Genomic DNA, 23,278 nt, shown 5'->3' with positions numbered 1-23,278 from the left:
TGTTATAATTGGTTTATAATTTTTGACTAAGTGGAAATCTTAGTAAAAAATTATACATATAATAATACAGATGTAGATCTATTTTTTTTTCAGTTTAAGATTTAAAAACATGGAAAAGTAAATTAGATTTAGTAAGTGACAGCATTCTCATTAAGTCCATTAGTATGTTATTTATTTTGCATATTTTTTTAATCTGTAACATTAAGAATATTATTATTTTTAAATCAAAAGGTGCCTTTAAGTGAACTTATATGTATTATTACATGACATGCTATGTTACTAATATATGTAATTCAAGAACCGTAAAATAGTGTTTAAACCGACTTCAAAAAAGTAATTTCATCAGAACTCTCTAATATATGAACTGATTTGGAAAAATCGCTTCTTGTCTGAGACCATACGTTCCAAGTAGTATAACATATACTTATCGTTTGGTCCCATTAAAATTTTAATAAAAAATACCAACTTTGGGGTGAAAAATACAGGATTACATTTTTATATGCTCGAATTTTATTTATATTTTATTTTTTGAGAGTATTATTTGAAGTAGATTTATTTTTAAATTTCTTATTTCTAAACTCACGTTGTACATTTTGACTCAATTAAAATTCTCTGGACTGGTATTACTACCTTTTTGGAAAGGTTAAAGTAAGTTTAAAAAATGTGAACCAAATTTTGCCATTTGCCAAATCATTTAAAAATAATAAATGAATTTATGCTAAAATGACATAAGCTTAACAATATCACACGAAAAGTTGTTTTATGTAACATATAACTGTTGTGTGTTACATATAACAACCAATATATGTTAATTGCTTCTGTTCTCACCAAAAGTAAAGAATTGATATTGGCCATTTTCGAACCAGGAAGCAGAATTCAATTCAATGTACATTTGCTTAGAACACGAGGCGTCTAAATAATTATATAATAATTATTATATTAACTACATATATATTTTGATTAAAAAAATATCTCATTAAATCTATTTATCATTAAGATTTGTATTTAAATTATCTGTGACTACAAAATACAAAAAAATAATGTGATGTATAAAGCTGAGTGCTGACATTGCTGTATATTATTTCTATGAATATACACTTTCTTTATATTTTTTCAAAATTCGATTTACCGATAATGTGGGGCACTCGGCTTATTTGTGATATAAATGAATTTAAATTCTATGCATAACTCCTTCCACGTCAAAACTACTTTTCCTAAAAAAAGTTCTGCAACTTTTTCACACGGTGCAAATTAGTTTTGATTAGGAATTATTTCTAAACATTTGTAATTCTTTATTCGATAGTGTTACCATGATAAAAATATTATTTTAATAAATAAGTTAATTACAATTAAATTGTGATTTTATTTAATAAATTACCCTTATTTAAGTATCGAGTGTTTGTCTTTTTTTTTCATTTCGTTCATAATAAATGATGTGTCTGCTTTTTGTTGATTCATATCTTAAAATGACTATTAATTTATTTGTATATTGCAAATCCTTTAATACTTTAATGTATGCGTTCTTTAGTTAGTGATTAGATAAAAAATGTCGTGTCTTCTTGTCGTTTTTGAATGTCAAATCAAAGATTACAGAAAAAATAAGTGATGAACAAAATAATAAACACCTTTTTGACTTCTTTATTTTTTAAAACTAAAATTAAATAAGTAAAAAAGAGAAGAGAGAAACAAATATCTTGTATTTATGTAGATTAAATAGAATTAATTCATAATTACGTTTTATCTTTATCTGGTAGCTTTGGTTTTTCTCCGGCAGCTGGAACAGGAAACAGTATATTAAAGTAGTTACTCTGGTATCCAAGATGTTATCCCTTCCGTCCAAACTCTCGCTTATTCATCCTTCGAACCGAAAAACAGCTGTACAGATTAGTAAATTAAATCAAAAACCCTGCCACTTGTGTTACAATTCATCTGGGTGAATGTCTATTGAACCTCGGTATGTCGAATTTCGAGGAAGCAACGATTCTTTGAACTGCGGTTAAATTACTTGGTGGTAGGACTTTCTGCAAGTCCGTCTCAGTAGGTACCACCCACTCATCGGAAATTCTACCACCAAAAAGCAAAAACAAAAGCAAACAGCAATGCCCAGTATTGTTGTTTTCCGGTTGGAAGGGTAACTACAGCCAGTGTGTACAGGCACATGTACAAATTGTACATGTGCCGTACAGTACAATGGACATAACATCATAGTACGCAAGGTTGGTGGCGAATTGGTGAAGTAGGGAATATTTCTTACAGATTCTATGCTACTTAAGATGGATTTACAGAGGTTTGTAGACTTGAAAGAAATGTAAAGTGATATTTGTTTCCTACAATCGACCCAACTAATTATTAAAAAAGTAAGAAATTAATGTTTATAATTATTATTATATTTCGAGCTATATGCGGAAAAAATCGTACGTAAATACTGTGTAGGGAATTCCCGATTTTTGAAACGAGGAACGTTTCATTCCAATAAAGAAATTCTCTGTTCACGTGTGGGTATGCGTCACTAACTAAGTGAGTGTATGCCATAAAATCCATGAACGAATCCAACAACCATTATAGCCTTACGTAGTTGACTCCCATTGACCCAATAAAAGTACTTAATAAACGATTGATCACGTTTAGCCGCCTCGTCCTTCATGTCAGACTTGAGTGCCTTTCTTAAAGTTGTCGCAGCAATATTCGAATAGTTAACGTAACTGAAAATTGTATACAAAATATAAGTATGTTTTTAATCAAGCTTACCTACATTCCTCCTTACACACCGGACTGTAGTCTTGTATATTTAGAAAAACAGCATACATATTTCCCACAGCTGGGTTAAGCCTTATTTAATCGATTGGTGGATAAACGAGACACATTTTCTTCTGGCTAATCCAGGTTTCCTCACAATGTCACAGCATCGAGTACGAGATGAATTAAAGAGAGATTATAAACCACATGGCTGTCTCGGCTCTTCATTATAACAATAACGATAAAAAAAAATATGGAGATGGTATGCGAGTCTCTTGATGGGAAGTGGTCACTGCCTTGTTCTAATGGGTTCCGTAAGAAAACATTAAACTTTCATAGTAGTGTTAATTCGCTATCAAACACGAATATATTTGATTTATCTTTAAATGCACTGACTAACTCAATATTTCTGTAGAATTCAAAAATATATATTGTAAAAAATATTTTGAATAAACATATAAATTGATTTTAATAAACGTACTTTAATCCAGCCATTCTCCAAGTACTCATTATTATTTATATAAGTAAATTCTTGCTTTGAGTAGAGATATAGCATTTAAATTTAATTTACAATGGACTTTTGTCAACGAAGTTTTATGACAAGGCGATATTTACCTGTGAGAGTTTATATAAAATAGTTTGTATATAAAATCTATGAGATACATTTTAAATGTGTCTGAAATAACAATCCCATAATTAAATATGTCTTTATTTAACGGTATTATGTATATATAAATTAGCTTAATACAACTACAGCAGGAATAAAATCAATTTTGATAGTGAATTCTTAAATTCGAGTTTTTATTAATAATCTATGAAACTCAATAAAGATTTGCGAATATTTTACTCTTTGGATATCGGCAAAATGTTTTTATAACTTTGGAAGTAAAATTAAAGGGTGGAATAGTCTACAGCAACTGTTTGCAGGTCACATGGAACTTATCAATTAAAGGGTTGTTTATGCTTTACTCTTCCGATTGGTATGGTATTTATGAAGAGACTATTAAAGAATATGTCCAACTATTTAATAAAATTAGCTATTGTCTATTAGATAAGTTTAATGTTTTTAATTACAAAGTGTCTAAATATAATTTGAGAGTACGCCACAAGGCTATGTATGAATGGGGCCTATGCCAGATGACAGTAGATTCGCAGTAATAAATACGTATGTTTAGTATTGATAGATCTACGAGACTAGACACTCAGATAATATACTAAAGCTAATAAAAAAAGGAGATGTTTGGTTTTCTTTATATATAATATGTGTCGGTAGGTCACTAACCGAAACCACCCGGTTGATATTGTGTACGTTCACAAATTATCACTAATTGTGGGTATATATCGTATGAGTAGAAAAGAGAGAAAGTCCTGAGATGCTTTTTTTATTGTTCATGTGGCAAACGGGGAGGAGGCCACCTGATGTGACTACCACCCGTGGACATCTGCAACATCAGGGGGCTTGCAGATGCGTTGTATAATCGAGTGCCGAGAACAAAGTGAACAATGCTCGCTCCTCCACCCGACTACACTGCATTGACTTCACGACTCTGCTTAAATACACCGAAGATTACGTCCATATTAATTAAATTCGGCATAATATGGAAGGAATTATTAGCACGTACAAATTAAAGGGTTAAGTACAAAATGTACCCCTGAGGTATACATAGTAGGTAGTGTTCAGGTTGTAACAACTCACCATGGCGTGACCAGCCCTATAAGATATTAAAGAATAATATATTTAATTCAGTGGTCTGCGGAACATTTAAGGGGTACACAGTTTAGGCGAATATCATAAAGAAAACACGTACTCACCTGATATCTCAAAATTGTTAAAAAACTAATAAGGCTGACTTTGCTATAATTTTTAAAACGTGTAAATGAACAGATGCCGAACAGTCGCGTTGCCACACAAGCAATGTAAGACGTTATGTCTCTTGTCCTTGTAATTTAGTGTATATAATAACAAGGGAAAAACGTTGACCGTTGAAGAGTCGATGGTACCTCGGAGACGAGGTATCTATCCACTAACTTTCTGTGAAACAACGTGATATTATGCTCCATAACCTCTTTACCCAAAAGTCCTTACTAATATTATAAATCAGAAAGTGAGTTTGTGTGTCTTTGACGCTTTAACCTATTAACTACTCAAACAATCAGTTAACCCTGAACTCGCGGGTAAAACTGTTGGGAAAATTATTCACACAAATCATTTGTAAAATAAACAGAATTGTGTTGTTACATTATAAATCAAAATGTTTATAAATCATAAAATCTAGCGATAATAAAAATTTAATGCATGATTATAATTGACATTTTAGTTAATTATGACATAATTGGCGATATTGAACGAAATATTGTGGCAAAGTTTATCTTATCATCACCAGTAGTTCCGGAAGCGAAGATATTATATTTAAGTTTAAAAGATCAATGGATCTTATGACATGTTAACATAAAAATAATTATTTCACGTTACATAATAAACGATAAAGAAAAAATATATTTCAGTTTCTTCTAATTATTTTTTTTTTGTAATTTTACTCGATCTTCTCAACATTAAAAACACTTATTAACAAGAAGTATCCAAACTATCAATAGTTTTATATATGGTTATCAGCTTTAAAGAAAAATCATTTAAATCAATTAATGTACGTAATGGTAACGTAACGCGAGTCGGGCCTTTGTTACCACTACTGGCTCAATCTTGCGCTCAATCTTACGCCCTTCTGTACATTGTATGCTCCATTTCAGATCTTCTTCAAACTTATCAAAAGGTCAAACCTTCTGAAAGTTCTGGTACCGGCAAAAGTATAAACTATTATAATAATATGAATGTCACATCAAAACAGTTTTAACAAACATATCTCTGGTCGAAAAATGCGTTAAATGCAACAGTGAATTTTTTAAACTATCTTTAGTCACTAATCTAAAATTACCTTTAACCGGATTCGGACGATCCCTCAGTTGCATTTTTTTTCTATCATCCTGTTGAAGCCTGTAATTTATAAACTTTAACATTATTTTTTAGTAAGTAAATTACGAGTGTTTTCACGTATTCGTAATAATCGATGTGCACCTACGTACGCACATAAAAAAATTCCGGTGGGTTGTTTGCGTCAATTTTTGGATTTTCGGCAAACGTTAGCTTTGAGACGTCATGCTAAACAGAGAATTTTAATATCTTGAAACTTTATTAATATGTATTATTCTACTAAATAACAAAGAGCCGAGATGGCCCAGTGGTTAGAACACGTGGTTCTTAACCGATCCAGATAAGCACCACTGAAGTTCCATGTGCTTAATTTGTGTTTATAATACATCTCGTGCTCGGCGGTGAAGAAAAATATCGTAAGGAAACCTGAAATTCAATTCTAATTTCAACAAACTGGAATTCTATAATTTTAAGGGACACGTGCGACTAAACTGGTCGAAACGTTTATGACTGTTTCTTAAAGTCTGATCATAAGGATTTAAGTTCATACATATTTACCAAATAGTTACGAAGTCGTATTGGCGTTTAAGCCTTAAATAGTTTACAAACAAACAGGGATACATTCTTATTAAAAACATTAATATTATGGATAGATTAGCATTAAAAAAAGTAGTACAGGCTTGTAGTTCCTGGATAAACAAGAATTGAAGACCCGTAATCATTGTAATACATGACAAATTAATAATGTGAAAAATACCTAGTGAATGTGCTCGCTTATTTTTTCTTTATGATAGAAAAAAAATTGTTTTTAATCTTTAAAAATATATCATTTTGTCTAATAAAAAGCCTGTCTAAATCCGATTTACCGAGTACTGTTGATCATTTATTAATATCAGCTACCGAAAGAAGTACAAGAAACAATATTTGCGATATTGCAATTTGCTGTTGAAAAAAATACACTTATTAACCAATTTCGGTCTTTCATCAATTCTCGACGCAGAATTGCAGGAGATATTACTGTGCCTAAATGAGCGCAAGCTCAGGTGCGATCGGATTATATTTTTCCGCTAAAAGTAGTGGCTAGGCTGCTAATTAAAGGGCTATTTAATAATTAATTGAGTAATTAATAAGTCGAGTACGTAAGAAAATATATAAAATGTCATCAATGGTGCTTTTCTGTAAGAACTCCTATCGTATCTCTAACCCAAAATATGAAAATCCGACTTCAAATTTACTTGCTGCATGAGTTCTTTAAAATTTAAGTGTTATCATTATTAAATAAAAATTCTCGTATCAATTCTGAGTACTTTGAATGTCAAAATTGTTCTTATGACTTCACGGCTCTATATCTTCTGCTAAATGATGAAATGGAAGTGAAATGATGAGTAATTAAATTAAATAATGATATTGTTAAATAATAGGAATTTTGACAGAAATCATTCCCATTTGACAGAGCTGCATGCAAGAGGAGAATTATGTGAGCGAGTTACTAGGACTGAAAGACAAGAGGAAGACTAAAAAAAAGGGATGAAAATTGTAAAGGATAACGCACAAAAAAGTAAAGATACGACAAAAACTGGACGACGGATAATAAAAGGTCAATCCTAAACAAATAGTAAAGGGAAAGCGAATGATTTTGGTGATTTAATATATTATTATTGTAGTCACTACACCAATCAGAATTTCGGGATAACATATCTTACAATTCAACGAACCTGGACCCTATTACCAAAGCTGTAAGAATCATATCCTTTAAAAGCTCGTTATCAGTTAGCGACCTTTATCAGATATCGATAACGGTTCTGATTCATTAAAACCACACAATGCTAGTGAAGTAACTGCACTTGTAATATCTAATAAAGTATTTAATGCCGGATCATTGAATTAAACGCGCTTAATTTTCATAGTATTATCGTCCTGTATCAAAGCGAATGTGTCTGCTAGAATACGTTTTATCCCATGGTCATTGGGTCTGTTTTTGATTGAGCGGCTTCAGTCATGCGCGATGGCGTGGCTTCTAAAACGAATTGTTGAAGGTCACCTTGAGTAAACGGCTGACTCGAGTCTCAACCGCCTCGCCATACAACCACCGTTGGTCGTCTCTACGTGACCTGTACCACGACCTAAGATATATCTGTGAGTAACCACGTATTACTTTCACTGACATATGAATCAATTCTATTCCATTTTTAAATCTGTTTATTTTAATTATGTACTTGAATTTTTTTTAATCTGAGCAAGGATAAAAGTTAGTTAAAGTTTATTATAAAGTTTGCGAAATTTTATATTTGTCTTTTATGACGTTTTTCTATTATTTGTTTTTATTTTTATAAGTTTTTCTATATTTTGTTGTGTTAAATTTTCAATTATGAGATTAGTGTTGACCTTCGGCGTTAGTGTCAATGTACGGAAAGATCGTCTATTAACTATTTGTTGTAAAGCATCTACTATTTTATAAATGTGATTTATAAAAAAAACTTTTTTAACTTTTCTCAAACACGTGCATGTATTCAATTATGATATATAATTATAATATTAATTAAATCAAAAATATTGTCATAATATTTGACTTAAGAATTTATCATATAGGTAACGCGTATAAAATGTATTGTAATATTATTAAAAGTAATAAATACTGTTCTCAGATAAAAGCTAATACTTAGATTTGAAAGATTTTGTCTGATCATATTTATTTAATTATTGACCGTGTTAGTTCACGTGATCTTGACAGTGACCTCTACTCTATGATGACTTTATCCCATTTAAATTAAAACGAATCAATTGGATTACTCAATTGAAAGTAATTTATGCAATCTCGTTTCGTGTAATTTATATAAAACAGCTGCAAATTTATATCTGGATCAAAATAAAAACACTTGACGTTTTATTTGTGTTAAGGAAACGACGGTAAAATTTTAACATACTTTTTATTTTTGTATTTGTTTTTAAATGTAATGCGAGTTATAATTATAACCTCTTTATTTTAATACCCAAAAACAAACATAAATAAGCAAAAAGTTTTTTTTTAAATAAAGGTAAGTATATACTAAGCTGTACTTCTATTCTAATATTAGAAATGCGAAAGTAACTCTGTCCGTCTGTTGTTTTTTCTCGATCAAACTGTTTTTGGTGAAATTTGGTACCTACTTAGTCTATTTTTTTAACACCTGACAACTAATCCTTAAATGCGAGCGAAGCCGCTGCGCTAGTTACGATGACAACTAGTATCAAATAAAGATATTAAAGCGCATCGTTATGACTTGGCGAAGGTCACAGGTTTGGAGCTAAAGATACATTATAAAGTCACTCCTAATTAAAACAGTCTCCTTTATGACAATCTAACAATTAATAATATAATTTAGTTAAATAAGTATAAATATTTAAATTAACTGTTTGATAGGATAAATGGAATAGATAACTTTTCTTATTGATGTCTTAATACACGTTCTACAGCCAAACAGCAATATGTAATTAGTACTGTTATATTCTAGTTTGAAGGCACAAGAGACATAACATTTTCGTTTTCTAAGTTGACAGCGCATTGCCGAAATAAGGGTTAAAATTTAGTACGGCATTAATTTTTTTTTTTGTTTTTCACTCCCCATAGTTATTGGTGCGGTAAGAAATATAACCATGTCCCATCGGTAATTTATAATAAAAAAATTGCTTAGCGACTTTAAACAATTGTATTCTATTATATATTCCATCTAACAATTCCAAAATAACACATTACGTATTTCATAAATTGGTATCTATATAAAAAAAAATAGTATTCTAGTTTCAATTTTAAATTAAAAAAATGATTACTTACAATAAATATAATACGTCCCCTTTGCACGTATTTTTTTACATATGCACTAAAAGTAAAACTAGATCAGAAGGCAAACGTTAATAAAAAAAAAAATTAAAAATAAGAAGGTACCTTAAAAAAAGGTTATTAATTATAATGTAAAATATATTAAAAAAAGTATTGTGTGAGTAATTCATTACGACAATATTTCAAAATGTATACAATTGAATGATGTTTTAAAATGAATAATTATTGCATTGTTATTGCAAAGCAACGTACGTGCATCGGAACATGTATTTCCGAATCCGTTCGATCAACCGTTCGCACACGCAGATTAAATTTGGAATCCATCCCCACCGTAACACACGTTCGGTCACTTCACCCTATATTTTCGCGCTCTCGCTGCCATTCGGTATCACCGTTCTTTGGTTATATATTCGGTTACAAAAACGGTTATTAATTAGTTGCATTGCTGACATCAACGGCGTAACGACGATATTATATTACAAGCGTGACAAGACTTGTATTTCTATAAAACCATGCCGGGAAATAACGCCAACGGACACGGAGTGAATGGCACTACACGTGAGATTTATAAATTTATTATTATTAATAGAATTTAAATGATATTTTATGTACATGCTTGCGAAATATTTTGTTAAACCTTATAATTCATCTTGTTCTTTATGATAAATTTACAATTTTATATTAAATAGTTTTTTTACCGGCTTGATAGTAGGAGGAAGATTGTTAGTAAATATTCATCTTGTATTTTATAATATTCTATGAGTTACCTGTTATGATAGCTATATTAATGTTATTTGCGAGTCATTTTCGTCATATCATATTTACAATGAGAGTGATATGTTCATAAGTGTTCAGTGATTATTATAGGTAGTGGATATGTTTCCTGTATTAAGACGGTTCAGTGTAAAGTTATTATTAAGTCGTAGACATTATAGAATAACAGGTATCTATTTACCTTGTAATTTTATTGAATTCTTATAATGTAATCTTAATTTTGCTCGGCGTAAATAAAAGTTGTTATAGTTATTTGTAACAAAAAGTAGCCCTAAATGTCGTTTATCACAATATAATCGATTGTCATATCAAATAGGTATTCGCGTGATCGTGTAACTAACATAAAACATTGTAAATATTTTTTTACTATAGTAAATTTAAAAATTCGCTTTGCGTAATGTTTTGTGATTTTTAAATTGTTTTTAGTTTTTATAATATTAGAGTGTATTTTTTTAAATTATTACTTAAAAATAAATAATTTAACTTTTGTGTATGTATGTATATGTAAAAACATTATACATATATATGGAGACCCAGTTAGGTGAAATATTATGCAACTCGATTGAAATTAAAAAAAAGTTAGGTTCACCTTTATCAAATCTTTTATTTTATGTTATGAAAAAAACAATAGTTATTCAAAATAATTGTTGTTTTTTTCTTAAATATAATATATTAATGAGCTAAAACTAAATAAATCAGCTAAATTAATGACACATTCATGTAGAGAATTTGTTTAACCAGACTTGTACTTTGTTGTTTTTTTATTTTATTTTTAAAGTAATTAGTAGATTACATACTCTGCCAGAACCGCGAAGAGTAAAAAGCGAGAAGAACCCTTCTTGCGAGAAGGTTTTGGAGCTCATTCCACCACACGATATAAATTCTAATTACAAATTAGCACATACATATTTTTGGTGTGCCTGTTCGGTTATGAACCCTCGTTAAAGGTTTTTATTCTATTATTTTTAATCGTATTTGATCCTATAAAACGTAAGGATTGTTTATTTTTGATATTGGATTGTGTGCAGCACTTGAATCGCTTCATTGAAAAGTAAAATCAAGAAACGTTTTGTAACGCTACATAAATCATACTTGACCTTGATATTGAAAAAACTAGCTAAATAGTGTTTTAATGGTAACTCATAGACACCAATTCCATTCACGTTGACGACCTCCGTGGTCGAGTAGTGAGTACACCGGCTTTCATGGGTACGCCACTCCGAGGTCCCGGGTTCGATTCCCGGCCGAGTCGATGTAGAAAAAGTTCATTAGTTTTCTATGTTGTCTTGGGTCTGGGTATTTGTGGTGCCGTCGTTACATCTGATTTTCCATAACACAAGTGCTTTAGCTACTTACATTGGGATCAGAGTAATGTATCTGTAATGTAAGTATTATTCACCGTCAATGCCCAAACATGGACTGAGTATACTCCTATCAGACGTACTAATTATTATTTTTTTCACTAGGTAAAATGGCTACCCTAGAGCAGTTATTTCAGCCGGTCCAGCCGAGGATCGATGACACCGGCAATAAGGTCACTGTTGTCGGTACCGGTCAAGTTGGAATGGCCGCTGTCTTCTCTATGCTGACACAGGTAAAATATTTATTATATAAAATATAAAGTGTTTATTTTTATATCATATTCAGATTATACAGATTATGTTCGTTGGTTATTGAGTCGAAATGGAACTTTACATTGTCGGTCCTGTCGTTTTCCTAGCGAACTCTGCCTGAAGTACTTAAGTTGTCAAAACAAAACAAAAAAACATTCAAAGGGCTCAAGGAGAGGAACGATTGACTTCTCTCCAAAATGTCGCATAAATTATATAAATATATTCATAATTGTATATGTTATATATAATATTAATTGTTATCGATATAAATTACATTTATATCCGCTGAACAATCTATATTGATGACTTATATGGCAGCAAAATGATATATTAGTATAGTAAGAAAGACTCGGTAACAAGAACAATTTATCGCAGAAACACTATCACGGATCATAGAATTCGCTCTGCAATAATTTATAACCCCAAGAGTTTTAGTTTACGCACTAAAAGCTATCATCCGACATACGCGTCCTTTTTGCTGGACAGCAGCTTTAACGGAATTCTTAGTAATTTCAGTCTGAAACAGTTCACTGAATTGTAATTATGTCTACCACATGCAGTGGTTGCAATATCGCGTCATAAGAAATACTTCATACTTTACGCCCAAAACAGCGAAGTCGCGTTTGTAACGCTCATTATGAGGGCACCAATGACGATCATCAAGGAAATTCTGGATTACAATCTATAATGGGGTAAATTATGGACAATCTAGCCGTATACCATTCAGATCAGCTGACGAATCCAGAGTTCCTCATAGTCTAATAATAACTCATCAGTCTTCAATCTAAAATTTTTGTCATAAATTTGCAATCCAATATGCAATATAAGATTTCGATAATAATGCTGCCTGACAATGAAAAATACAAGCAAGTTAAAATCTATTTATAAATATGATATAACAACGGAACTTTAGTGGGGACACAAATAATATTAACAAAAAAAATACAGACTGATAAAGTTAGTTAGATAAACCTTTCATTCAAAATAATACATACAAATAATATTTTTTAGTATAAAATGCAAGGAAAAAACGGTGTTTCATCGCGAGACTTTATTAAATAATTAAAATAAATAAAAAATAGTGTTAGAAATATATCTAAACTGTTTATTTTTTGTAATGTAACCTTTGTGAAATTACCTTAATAGTCGTGAAAACCGTCTAGAAACCAATGTTTAGTTTAGAAGGAATTAACGTGACGCGAAAAGCGACTTTATGTTAAAAGCACTTTGATATATGTTTGCTAAGTAAACGTTACATTGTTTCGCCATATTTCTAATACTAGCATCATGTTTAGCGTTTAGCTCACTCGCGCACGTCACGCGTAACATGGACTCCAGATTGTGCAATTACAAATAATCCTGGTTAGAAGTACTATTGCATATAAGTTGCATAATAAGGTATAAAAAGTTAATTAATATAATTATGTGGGTTTACCTTTTTTATTGACTCACGACTAGCAAAGATCTGATGAAACATTGTCATCGTCCTTGTAATACCGGCAAGGAAAACCTAAAATGACTAATGAATTGTTATACATAAATAGGCACATCATGTTTGGATCGTCGAATATAAATAAAGAATCACATTGAAAATAATTTAATAAGTATCACCAGTTAATTTTTGTTTTTTATTTTTTATTTATGGGATTAAAATATTTATATACAATTCCTCCGTTCATCACTTGAAACGGAGTGAAGATATTAAGTCATAAAAATATCCAAGATACCACGACATATCATGACATTATATAGGAGGAAAAATTTCAGAAGGACCTTAAAATTACCCTATTTCTATAATATTGTATGACGAAATTATCATTCAAGTCTTAACATTTATTGTATAATAGATTCAGGTAATTACCCTTTGTTGAATAGTTATTTTATGTTTCATCATGATGTTTGTTTAATTGTTTGCCTTTATTAATTATTAATATACATTACATATATTTAGGATAATTATTAATTTATTTTAGTCCTTTAGTAGATATGAAATTAATTATAGATATTTTTAGTGTCGATGGACCACAAAGCTTCAAATTATTAGAACGGAATAGAAAAAAAGCGTTGAATTTATTCCGCGAACTATACTGACCTATAATGTCATAAATTTTCTTTGTTCTATTATATTTGAAATGTAGTAATGAACTTTATTAATAAAATAACTACGGTGCAATTCAGTTTATATCACAAGACTGCATAGTTACGACATTTTTAATTTACGTTACGCGCTGTTGCTCGGTTGCGGCTAACTGCCGAGTATCTTCATCCTATTCATAGAACTATTTAAATTTTTAAGTGTTGTTTTATGTAGTCTTAGCTTTTTACTTATCTATTCGTTAATGTAGTTCGGTTCGCGGCAAAATCTAAAACGGTTACTACAACCGAAGTGCATTGTTATTATTTATATCGTCTTGGTCGGATATATTGAAGTGCGTGTTTAAAAATAATCCGCGAGTCAAAAGTCGACGGCCGGTGTTACGAAAATAAAAGAAATTAGGTTGAGCGTCGACAATGAAAGCATTTTATATCTGTATCATTACAACATTGAACGCCGTACTCCTCGTCTCATCCTTATTTGAAATTCTTGATGTTGGTCTTCATATCTCGACTGAAACTAGCCAACAAGATCATATAAGTGATTTAAAGCGCACAAGCACACAAGTGATCGTTCTATGCCTCCACGTTCATAATCTAATACGATTACTGAGAAGAGAAGATGAGAAATCAGCGTCTTACCGACTTTGCGTGCTATCTAAAGAACGGGAATTCAATAAAAGGGTTTCCTTAACCTTTCAGTAATACTGGGAATTTTTCGACATATAATTGTAATAGGTAATCATATTTTCGACTCACCACGACTGCGTATCTTACAGAAAATTCTAAACACTTTTCATGACCTGATCCGAAAAAAATATCATGACCTGCATCCGAACAACATACATACATACATTATAAATACGAAATCAAGTTTATTTTTCTTTCACGCAACGGCGAAATTTCCGCGTGAAGCCGTTTCATTATTTAAAATAGTTTTTAGTTAGAAAAAAAAATACTATGTATGTAATTTTTATAATATGATGGATACAGGGTGTAACAAATAACATCGCATTGGTTGACGTCATGGAAGACAAGTTGAAGGGCGAGATGATGGATCTTCAGCATGGCTCTGCCTTCATGAAGAATGCAAGGATCCAGGCCAGCACTGGTAAGATAGTCACCTACCACAATAAATAACTAACGTCAACTCTCTGAATTTTATTGTTCAGATAAGAATTTAAAAAGTCGAGTACACTCTCTCTAATTCCACAGTGATATTGTTTCCTGAATAGAGTTTAACGTTGAACATAATAGATATTGCTAAAAAGCTCTATAACTGCGTCGATTATGGAACCACCCCTCATAAATCCAAATTGTTTTCTATAAAGATCTGTCTGTTAGAGTAATTAGCTTACTTTTGGGATCCGCGTTAAATTGTTGGGGTCTGAAGAACTACCAGATTTAAATAATGCAATAAAATTATATAAACAACATTAAAATTTATTGTGTAACATTCTCTTACATTTTCTTTGATCAAAGTCTTGGCTATTTTGTTTGCTCCTTTGACTCAAGTGGTCGTGGTCAAGCAAACAAAATAGTTCTTTGGTTAATGTTTAATGATGCTGATCCATATTCTACAGTTCTACCAGTCAATCAGCTCATGTTGTCCTCGGTGATCTGAAATTCATTTATTTATATTAATTGTATTCTGTCGTGTAATGTAATTTCGGTCAACGCAAATTTACCAGTTTATTTGAACTTAACAAACATCAGAATGAAGCACTAATACCCACACTTATTAGTAGAAGTACGATTAGTTCTATTTAGAATACGATTCATTATTTGTGAATAACATGCACCAGTCATGCAATAATATAGTATTTACACAAATTACTGAGCAAAACACCCATACAGTTTTCCAACGTATCAATTTTAGTATAGTTATATTAACTTGGTAAAATAAACTCTAAAATCTTAGCCAAAAGGCTGTGGTCCTGCAGTTGGACAATGCGGTTACTTTACGCGTTGCAAACATATTGCAACTTATCCTGAGAAAAATTTGTTAAACATTATATAGATCATAAAAGACAATTAAATATTAATATTCTTTGAACCTCACACATAATACTAATAAATAAAAAGTAACTCATCGATATAAACTAGTAATAATTTTCGTTTTCCGGTTTTATCCGGCTACCGACGGATAACCGGTTTATTAAATCTTGTTAGAAGTCGGTTTGAATAATTTTTTATTTTAATTGGCTTATTATCAACGAAACCGTAAATTATATATATTTGTTTTGACATTTTAATTGTGGGCGATAATGAAACTTCATTAATATAAATAAAGAGATAAACTACGTACGTTTGTTTTGCTATTTAGGCACAACGCTTACATATTAAAATTATATGTATCTGTATTAATAAAAGAGGAGACTTTTGTGTTCCTAACTTATACCAGAAGATGCAGGGAGTATCTGAGAAGATTCTAGTTTATAATTAAATGCAGAGAACCTTTGCCGCGACGGTTCTCTTTGTGTTATAGTAATTTAAATAATAGGCGAGAAATACTTGGATCTAGTCTAGTCTTTGGTTAACGCTTGCGAATAATAGATATGTATAAAAAATATATGTACTAAGTACTAAGTCGGGAATAATATATAAATTGAACCTTAATGTTGACCTCGTAAGGTCGAAACAGAGAACTAGTATGTTCATGAACGAATTTTATTGTTCATACATGTTAGAAAAGGAGCAGAATTAAAGTTATATTTAAAAGTACTGTCCCAAAGATTGTCCATGAAAAAAGTGAACTTTTGTTCATTGTGATCGTAGTTAGATTTAAAATGTGCCACAATGTTTATATGATTTTATTGTTTTTCAGATTACGCAATTTCAGCTGGCTCAAAGATTTGTGTAGTGACGGCTGGTGTCCGTCAACGGGAAGGCGAGTCGAGGTTGGACCTAGTGCAGAGAAACACTGACGTTCTCAAGATAATCATCCCGCAAGTAAGAGCATTTCCTCTATACTTAGAAGGTATTGGGTAGATTTCACCTCTCAAAAATAACAAAAAAATTATTTTTGAGTAACTGTCAGCAAAAAAATTACCTTCATTTTTTTGCTGACAGTTACTTGATAGTAAGGCTTAGTTCACACCCGTCTTGGTATGTAGCACCTACTCATCACATATTTTACCGTCAAATAACAATACTTAGTATTCTTATGGTCCGGTTTGAAGTGTATATATATAGTGTGAATAACATTTTAATGAGTAATCTATGGGCGGTGATGATCACATGTCCCCAGGTGGCCCATTTGCCAATGTCTACCTATCATAACCAGTCAATGCAATACCAAATGAAGAATTTTCTTGTTTAAGTAGGTATATACGTATTATATACATATTTAATTTCCTTGCTCATTGTTTTGGCTAATACTTAACGATGCCGAGGCGTAAGTTGACATCATGGATTTAAATGGCGTCAAAGTAAATGCTGTGTGGGTTAACTAAATATACCGAATGCAACTAACCGGCGAGCGTCTTTATCACGAGACTAGCTTCCCCCGCGTATTCGTCCGAGTGTGAATTTCAATTTCATGAAAATCGGTCGAGTAACTAAGACGTAAAAGCGTAACGAGCAAACGAACAAACTCACTTTCGTATTGATTTAAAATCGATAGGATTATTAGTATTAGCGCAAGCAAAGTCGCGATATGTAAAATGCTTACATTAATTTTACAATTGTGATATAACCGCTTATAATTAACACATAAAATTACTTAGATAATTTTTATTGCAGTTTTAAACATTGTTAAGTAAACATGTCAATTTTTATTGATAACATTTACTTATCTAAATATTATTATATTACAAAATAATTACGTTCAGTATTTAAAAAAAAATATATTTTATTCTCAGTTATATAACAGTTGTTGCGATACATTTAAAGTGTACATTATATGTAACATATGTGCGTGTTATATATAACATCTAATCAATATTACATTACATTAACAGTCTGTAAATTTCCCATTGCTGGTCTAAGGCCTCCTCTCGCTTTGAGGAGAAGGTTTGGAGCATATTCCACCACGCTGCTCCAATACGCGTTGGTGGAATACACATGTGGCAGAATTCGTTGAAATTAGACACATGCAGGTTTCCTCACGATGTTTTCCTTCACCGCCGAGCACGAGATGAATTATAAACACAAATTAAGCACATGAAAATTCAGTGGTGCCTGCCTGGGTTTGAACTCGAAATCATCGGTTAAGATGTACGCGTTCTAACCACTGATATTACAAATGCGAAATTAACTCTATCGGTCTGCCTACCTGTTGTGCTTTCACAGCCAAACTTTAAAAATTCGGTATGAAGCGAGCTTGAACTTCTAGAAAGTACTTTATGGCTTACACCTGACGACTTGTTATATATTTATATATGATAGTTTGTCACACAATTACACAGAAAATTGGGATTGTAATGAAATTTAGTAAATGACTATATGTACAGAATGTTCCCAAACTCAACGTCCAACCGGAACATACGGAATGATGACAATTTACGAGTGTTAAAAATATATTTATGGATATTTTTGGAAAGTGATGCTTTTTACGCAATCCCGAATAAGTCCAGACTAGCATAGAAGTATATAAGGAAACTCTTTTTATCCGAATATGCCTACTTATCTATGTATTTGTGATCCAGTGTGATAGCCCTTTATTGATAAAAAAAATATTGATTTTTTCTGTGCAGCTGGGACGCCTGAGACTGGGCACCTTTTGAAAGTTTCTACTGCGAGAAAAAACTATATAAAAACTTTCGCTCTCGTTCCAGCTCGTCAAATACAGTCCGGACGCAGTATTCATAATTGCCAGCAATCCAGTCGACATTCTCACGTATGTTACCTGGAAGATCAGCGGGTTACCCAAGCACCGTGTTATCGGGTCTGGCACGAATCTGGACTCTGCTAGATTCCGCTATCTCCTATCAGAGAAGCTGTCCGTGGCTGCCACATCCTGCCACGGATACATCATCGGTGAACACGGAGACAGCAGTGGTGAGAATAACTTATATTTATATGATAGAATATTGTCGGTCTGCTGTTGAGGATATCATTTATTTATATATATATTGATAGTTTTAGTTTTTTGATATATATCATTAACTATTTAATATTTTAATAATAAATGTTATGGTTTTCATGGGTACGCCACTCCGAGGTCCCGGGTTCGATTCCCGGCCTACTAGGAAAAGTTCATTAATTTTCTATGTTGTTTCGGGTCTGGGTGTTTGTGGTACCGTCGTTACTTCTGATTTTCTATAACACAAGTGCTTTAGCTACTTACATTGGGATCAGAGTAATGTATGCGATGTTGTCCAATGTTTATTATTATTTTCGGCTTTTCTGATATTTATGTCTGGTTACAATACTCAAGAAACGACTTATTTTGCTCACGGAATGACGAATATATTTATTTACGAGAAGCATTTCACTTTACTACGAATTATAAAGGAACGTTTAACGGATAATAAGCTGAATAGTGAATAGAAACTTATCGTTTATTCAGAAGACTTTATCTGAATTTCAAGAACTATGACAAGTTTTGTTTTGATTTCAATTCATTGCACACTTCAAGTTAAATGAGAATTTTTTATTTAAAATGTCGCATAGTATACATTCATTCGGTTAAAATTGGAGTTTGACAAAGACATATTTGATTTTGTTTACATAACATAACATAACATAAACAGCCTGTAAATTTCCCACTGCTGGGCTAAGGCCTCCTCTCCCTTTGAGGAGAAGGTATGGAGCATATTCCACCACGCTGCTCCAATGCGGGTTGGTGGAATACACATGTGGCAGAATTTCGTTGAAATTAGACACATGCAGGTTTCCTCACGATGTTTTCCTTCACCGCCGAGCACGAGATGAATTATAAACACAAATTAAGCACATGAAAATTCAGTGGTGCCTGCCTGGGTTTGAACCCGAAATCATCGGTTAAAATGCATGCGTTCTAACCACTGGGCCATCTCGGCTGTGATTTTGTTTACGTTTTTCATTTTTTTTCCTCATACAGCCCTAGTACCGCTCTCTAACTGACGTTGCCTATTGTGTAGACTTTGACGTAATATTATTAAGAATACATTTATTCTTATTGACGTCGTAGAATACCACTTACTAAATTGTTTTTATCTTTCTCATCATAGTTATAAGTAGAACTGGAGTATTATAAATAGTACTAGTGAAACAAATCTTTGTCGGTAAGAATTGCTGATAACCGATCAACCAACAGCAGCTTTGAAAATGTAATAGGGTTGTCACAAAAATTGTTCTAATACATTAAAAAAAATGTATGCGTAATTTTATTTACTCTTATTCAGTAACTACTAGAATAAACAATTTCACGTTCACATCCGACTAATTTTTTTTTATGGGCCGAGTATATGGGCCACCTGATGGTAAGTGGTCGCCAACGCCCATAGACAAAGGCACTGTAAGAAATATTAACCATTCCTTATAACACCTATGCGCTACCAACCTTGGGAACTAAGATGTTATGTCCCTTGTGCCTGTGATTACACTGGCTCACTCACCCTTCTCACCCGAACACAACAATACAGAGTACTGTTATTTAGCGGTAGAATATCTGATGAGTGGGTAGTACCTACCCAGACTGGCTTACACAAAGCTCTCCCACCACTAAATATTTTTATATGCTTAAATAATATTTTTTAAAACTGGCAACCCTGAGTTACGGGTTTAGATGAAATACGTACTAGTTTTTAAAACTATTTAAAACTAAACAATAGCAATAACAACATAAATACCATCAAAACCGGAGCAGGTTTTTATCATAACGCTCAACCAAACTCCTCAATATTGTGACACTCGCACGCTTCGACATATAGGTCGTAGAAATACATTGTTAATTCAAACGCTTCTTACTTATCGAAACAGAAGTGTGAAGGAGTATGGCGTGAAATTTAAAATCGATAACGATTTTATTTCCAATCTATTTGTAGACATAAAATAAATATATTGTTTTGATTTATTCACATATCGATACTAAAGTAATTAGGAACAAATATTTTGTTATACAATAATTAAATTACTTCTTCGTTTATTGTGACGATATTTTTTTTTTATTACGTTTTTATTAATACATACTCAACTTACAGTGCCGGTATGGTCCGGCGTAAACGTAGCTGGTGTACGTCTGAGCGATTTGAATGTCAAGATCGGAACCGACGGAGACCCGGAGAACTGGCAGGAACTGCACGAGATGGTAGTGAAGAGTGCTTACGAAGTGATCAAACTGAAGGGCTACACGTCCTGGGCTATCGGACTATCTCTCTCGCAGCTCGCACGGGCCATCTTGACGAATGCTAACAGTGTTCACGCTGTGTCCACTTATCTCAAGGTATTGTACACACGAACATCACTTTCACTAGCCATAAATTAAGCTATATTACACTAACTCAGCATAAATTAAGGCGTATTTGAGGAAATTTGTTACAAATTTTGTATTAAGTGAACCAAACTTTTGCCCTAAATGCCGATTAAACTCAACGGGTTCGGTTCCCAGAACTATCTTGATTGGCCTTTTTCGATTTCACTTGAATATCAGGAATGAAGCTATAACTGATTGGGAGAGATATATTTTAGATCTGAGATGAGTTTAATATATAAAAATATTAGTACCAAGATATAAATCTACTACTATTGTTAAGCCAAATGAAATGGTGATCTTATCTTCAACATAATAATAATTTGACATTATTCCCGAGGCCAAAAATTAGTACACGATGTGAATTTTGAGTCTGGAGCACGAGCGAGGATCAGTCCGTAACCAAACTAATGTCAATAAAAAAAAAATACGGAAAAACTACAAAGAATTTCTTTCATTAGTTATTTCGATGGACCGTTTTTGTTTTCTTTTCAAATAAGAATCTCGTTTATATCCTGCTCGAATTCTTTTTTATTCTTTTGTCAAATGTATCCCTATCAATATTATAAATTTGAAAGTAATTCTATCTGTTACCACTTCACGCTTTAACCGCTGAACCGATTTAGATGGTTTTTTTTATCTTGATAGTTTGAGTTCCAGGGAAGGACATAGGTTACTTTTTATTATTTCACACGTCGATATTTCAGTGCACGTTTGAGTAAAATGTATATGCGTTCAATAATATTTGTAACCTTAAAAATTATTTGTCCAGGGTGAGCACGGAATCGAAGAGGACGTGTTCCTGTCCCTACCGTGTGTGCTAGGCAGCAATGGAGTCTACGACGTCATTCGCCAACCCCTTACAGAGAAGGAACTAGGGCAGCTCCGCAAATCAGCACTGTTGATGGCTCAAGTACAGGCCGGAATTCAGTTTTAATTTTTATAGCACCGAGTTAAAATAGCAGGAAATTGGGAGATTTCATTAACAATCAGGACTTAAAGTAAAAATCTTTTAACGGAAACGGAATATATGGAAATAACGTCCCGCGATGGACACACTATTCAAATTGTCGAACTATAAATCCAAAATCATACTTAATTTCGGGGAAATCATATGATGATTGCCAAAATTTTGAAAATAAATTATTCTTATTTTAGAATCGCAATTAGGTTTAAATCCTTTTGACACTAGAAGACAAAAACCAAAAAAAGGAATACTATTAATTAAAAATATTATCTTAAATAAAATATAAATCATTTTAAAAAAGTCGCACTTCATGTTAAAATTTGACGTGCACGTAATTAATTGTAGTTGAATTGCGAGTCGCTTATTGAATCGATGTCTGTTTATAAAATTTATATTTAATAAACTTTACTATATACGTGAATGTCACGAAAAATCCTAACCAATATTTTTAAACAAGGCACATTTTTACGCACAAAATATATTTCACATTTATATACATATACGATTTAAATTCACCACAGATTAACTGATTTATATATATTTTTTTGTTTATATATATATATATATTACGAATCCGATGGAAATAGGATTGGATATCAAATCATACGGCCACATTAGCAAATATTACATTGCGGATACATTTCGACACAATGATTTATCTATTTATTAGTCATTCGTAATTCGAAGGAAGAAGACACTAAATTGTGTACTTAAACGACCGCAACTCGACATTTATTCTTGAGGATTATTGCGAGTATTCATTAATTTAAATTATTATTTTTTATATTTAAGTATTAACGACTGTTAAATAATAAGCCACGATTAATGTTTGACTGAAATATAACACGAATTATGTTAATTTTGTTAGAATTTAACGAACGTTACTATGGCAGCAACTGTAACCGTTTAACTATTCAAAAGGTCGTATGTGAAAATTAATTTTCCTATGCCG

At 32.0% G+C, this 23,278-nt stretch overlaps 1 protein-coding gene across 3 annotated transcripts; it reads left to right on the top strand.

Moving 5' to 3' along the window:
- The first annotated feature begins 7,692 nt into the window (after positions 1–7,692).
- On the top strand, positions 7,693–22,476 carry LOC113404112 (L-lactate dehydrogenase). 3 transcript variants are annotated; one of them, XM_026644886.2, is made up of 7 exons: positions 7,693–7,801; positions 11,723–11,850; positions 14,957–15,074; positions 16,791–16,915; positions 18,742–18,964; positions 21,091–21,332; positions 22,132–22,465. In XM_026644886.2, the coding sequence occupies exons 2-7, from the start codon at positions 11,728–11,730 to the stop codon at positions 22,294–22,296; spliced, it is 996 nt and encodes a 331-aa protein (XP_026500671.1). In that variant the 5' UTR covers positions 7,693–7,801; positions 11,723–11,727; the 3' UTR covers positions 22,297–22,465. The 3 variants fall into 3 exon arrangements, with proteins under 3 accessions (XP_026500671.1, XP_026500670.2, XP_026500667.1); XM_026644885.2 differs by lacking the exon at positions 7,693–7,801 and adding an exon at positions 9,865–10,040 and having other exon boundaries at positions 22,132–22,474; XM_026644882.2 differs by lacking the exon at positions 7,693–7,801 and adding an exon at positions 10,344–10,425 and having other exon boundaries at positions 22,132–22,476.
- The last annotated feature ends 802 nt before the right edge of the window (positions 22,477–23,278 follow it).

Source organism: Vanessa tameamea, chromosome Z (assembly GCF_037043105.1).
Source record: "Vanessa tameamea isolate UH-Manoa-2023 chromosome Z, ilVanTame1 primary haplotype, whole genome shotgun sequence".
NCBI classification, from domain to species: domain Eukaryota; kingdom Metazoa; phylum Arthropoda; class Insecta; order Lepidoptera; family Nymphalidae; genus Vanessa; species Vanessa tameamea.
The sequence above is the reverse complement of the archived record's forward strand: the minus strand, read 5'-3'. Positions and strand labels throughout refer to the sequence as shown.

Excerpts from the sequence above, each read along its gene's own strand:
- LOC113404112 (XM_026644882.2), top strand. The coding sequence starts at position 10,359 with ATGTTTCCTGTATTAAGACGGTTCAGTGTAAAGTTATTATTAAGTCGT. Across the intron at positions 10,426-11,722 it reads TAGACATTATAGAATAACAG|GTAAAATGGCTACCCTAGAG; the intron begins GTATCTATTTAC and ends TTTTTTCACTAG. Across the intron at positions 21,333-22,131 it reads CTGTGTCCACTTATCTCAAG|GGTGAGCACGGAATCGAAGA; the intron begins GTATTGTACACA and ends TTATTTGTCCAG.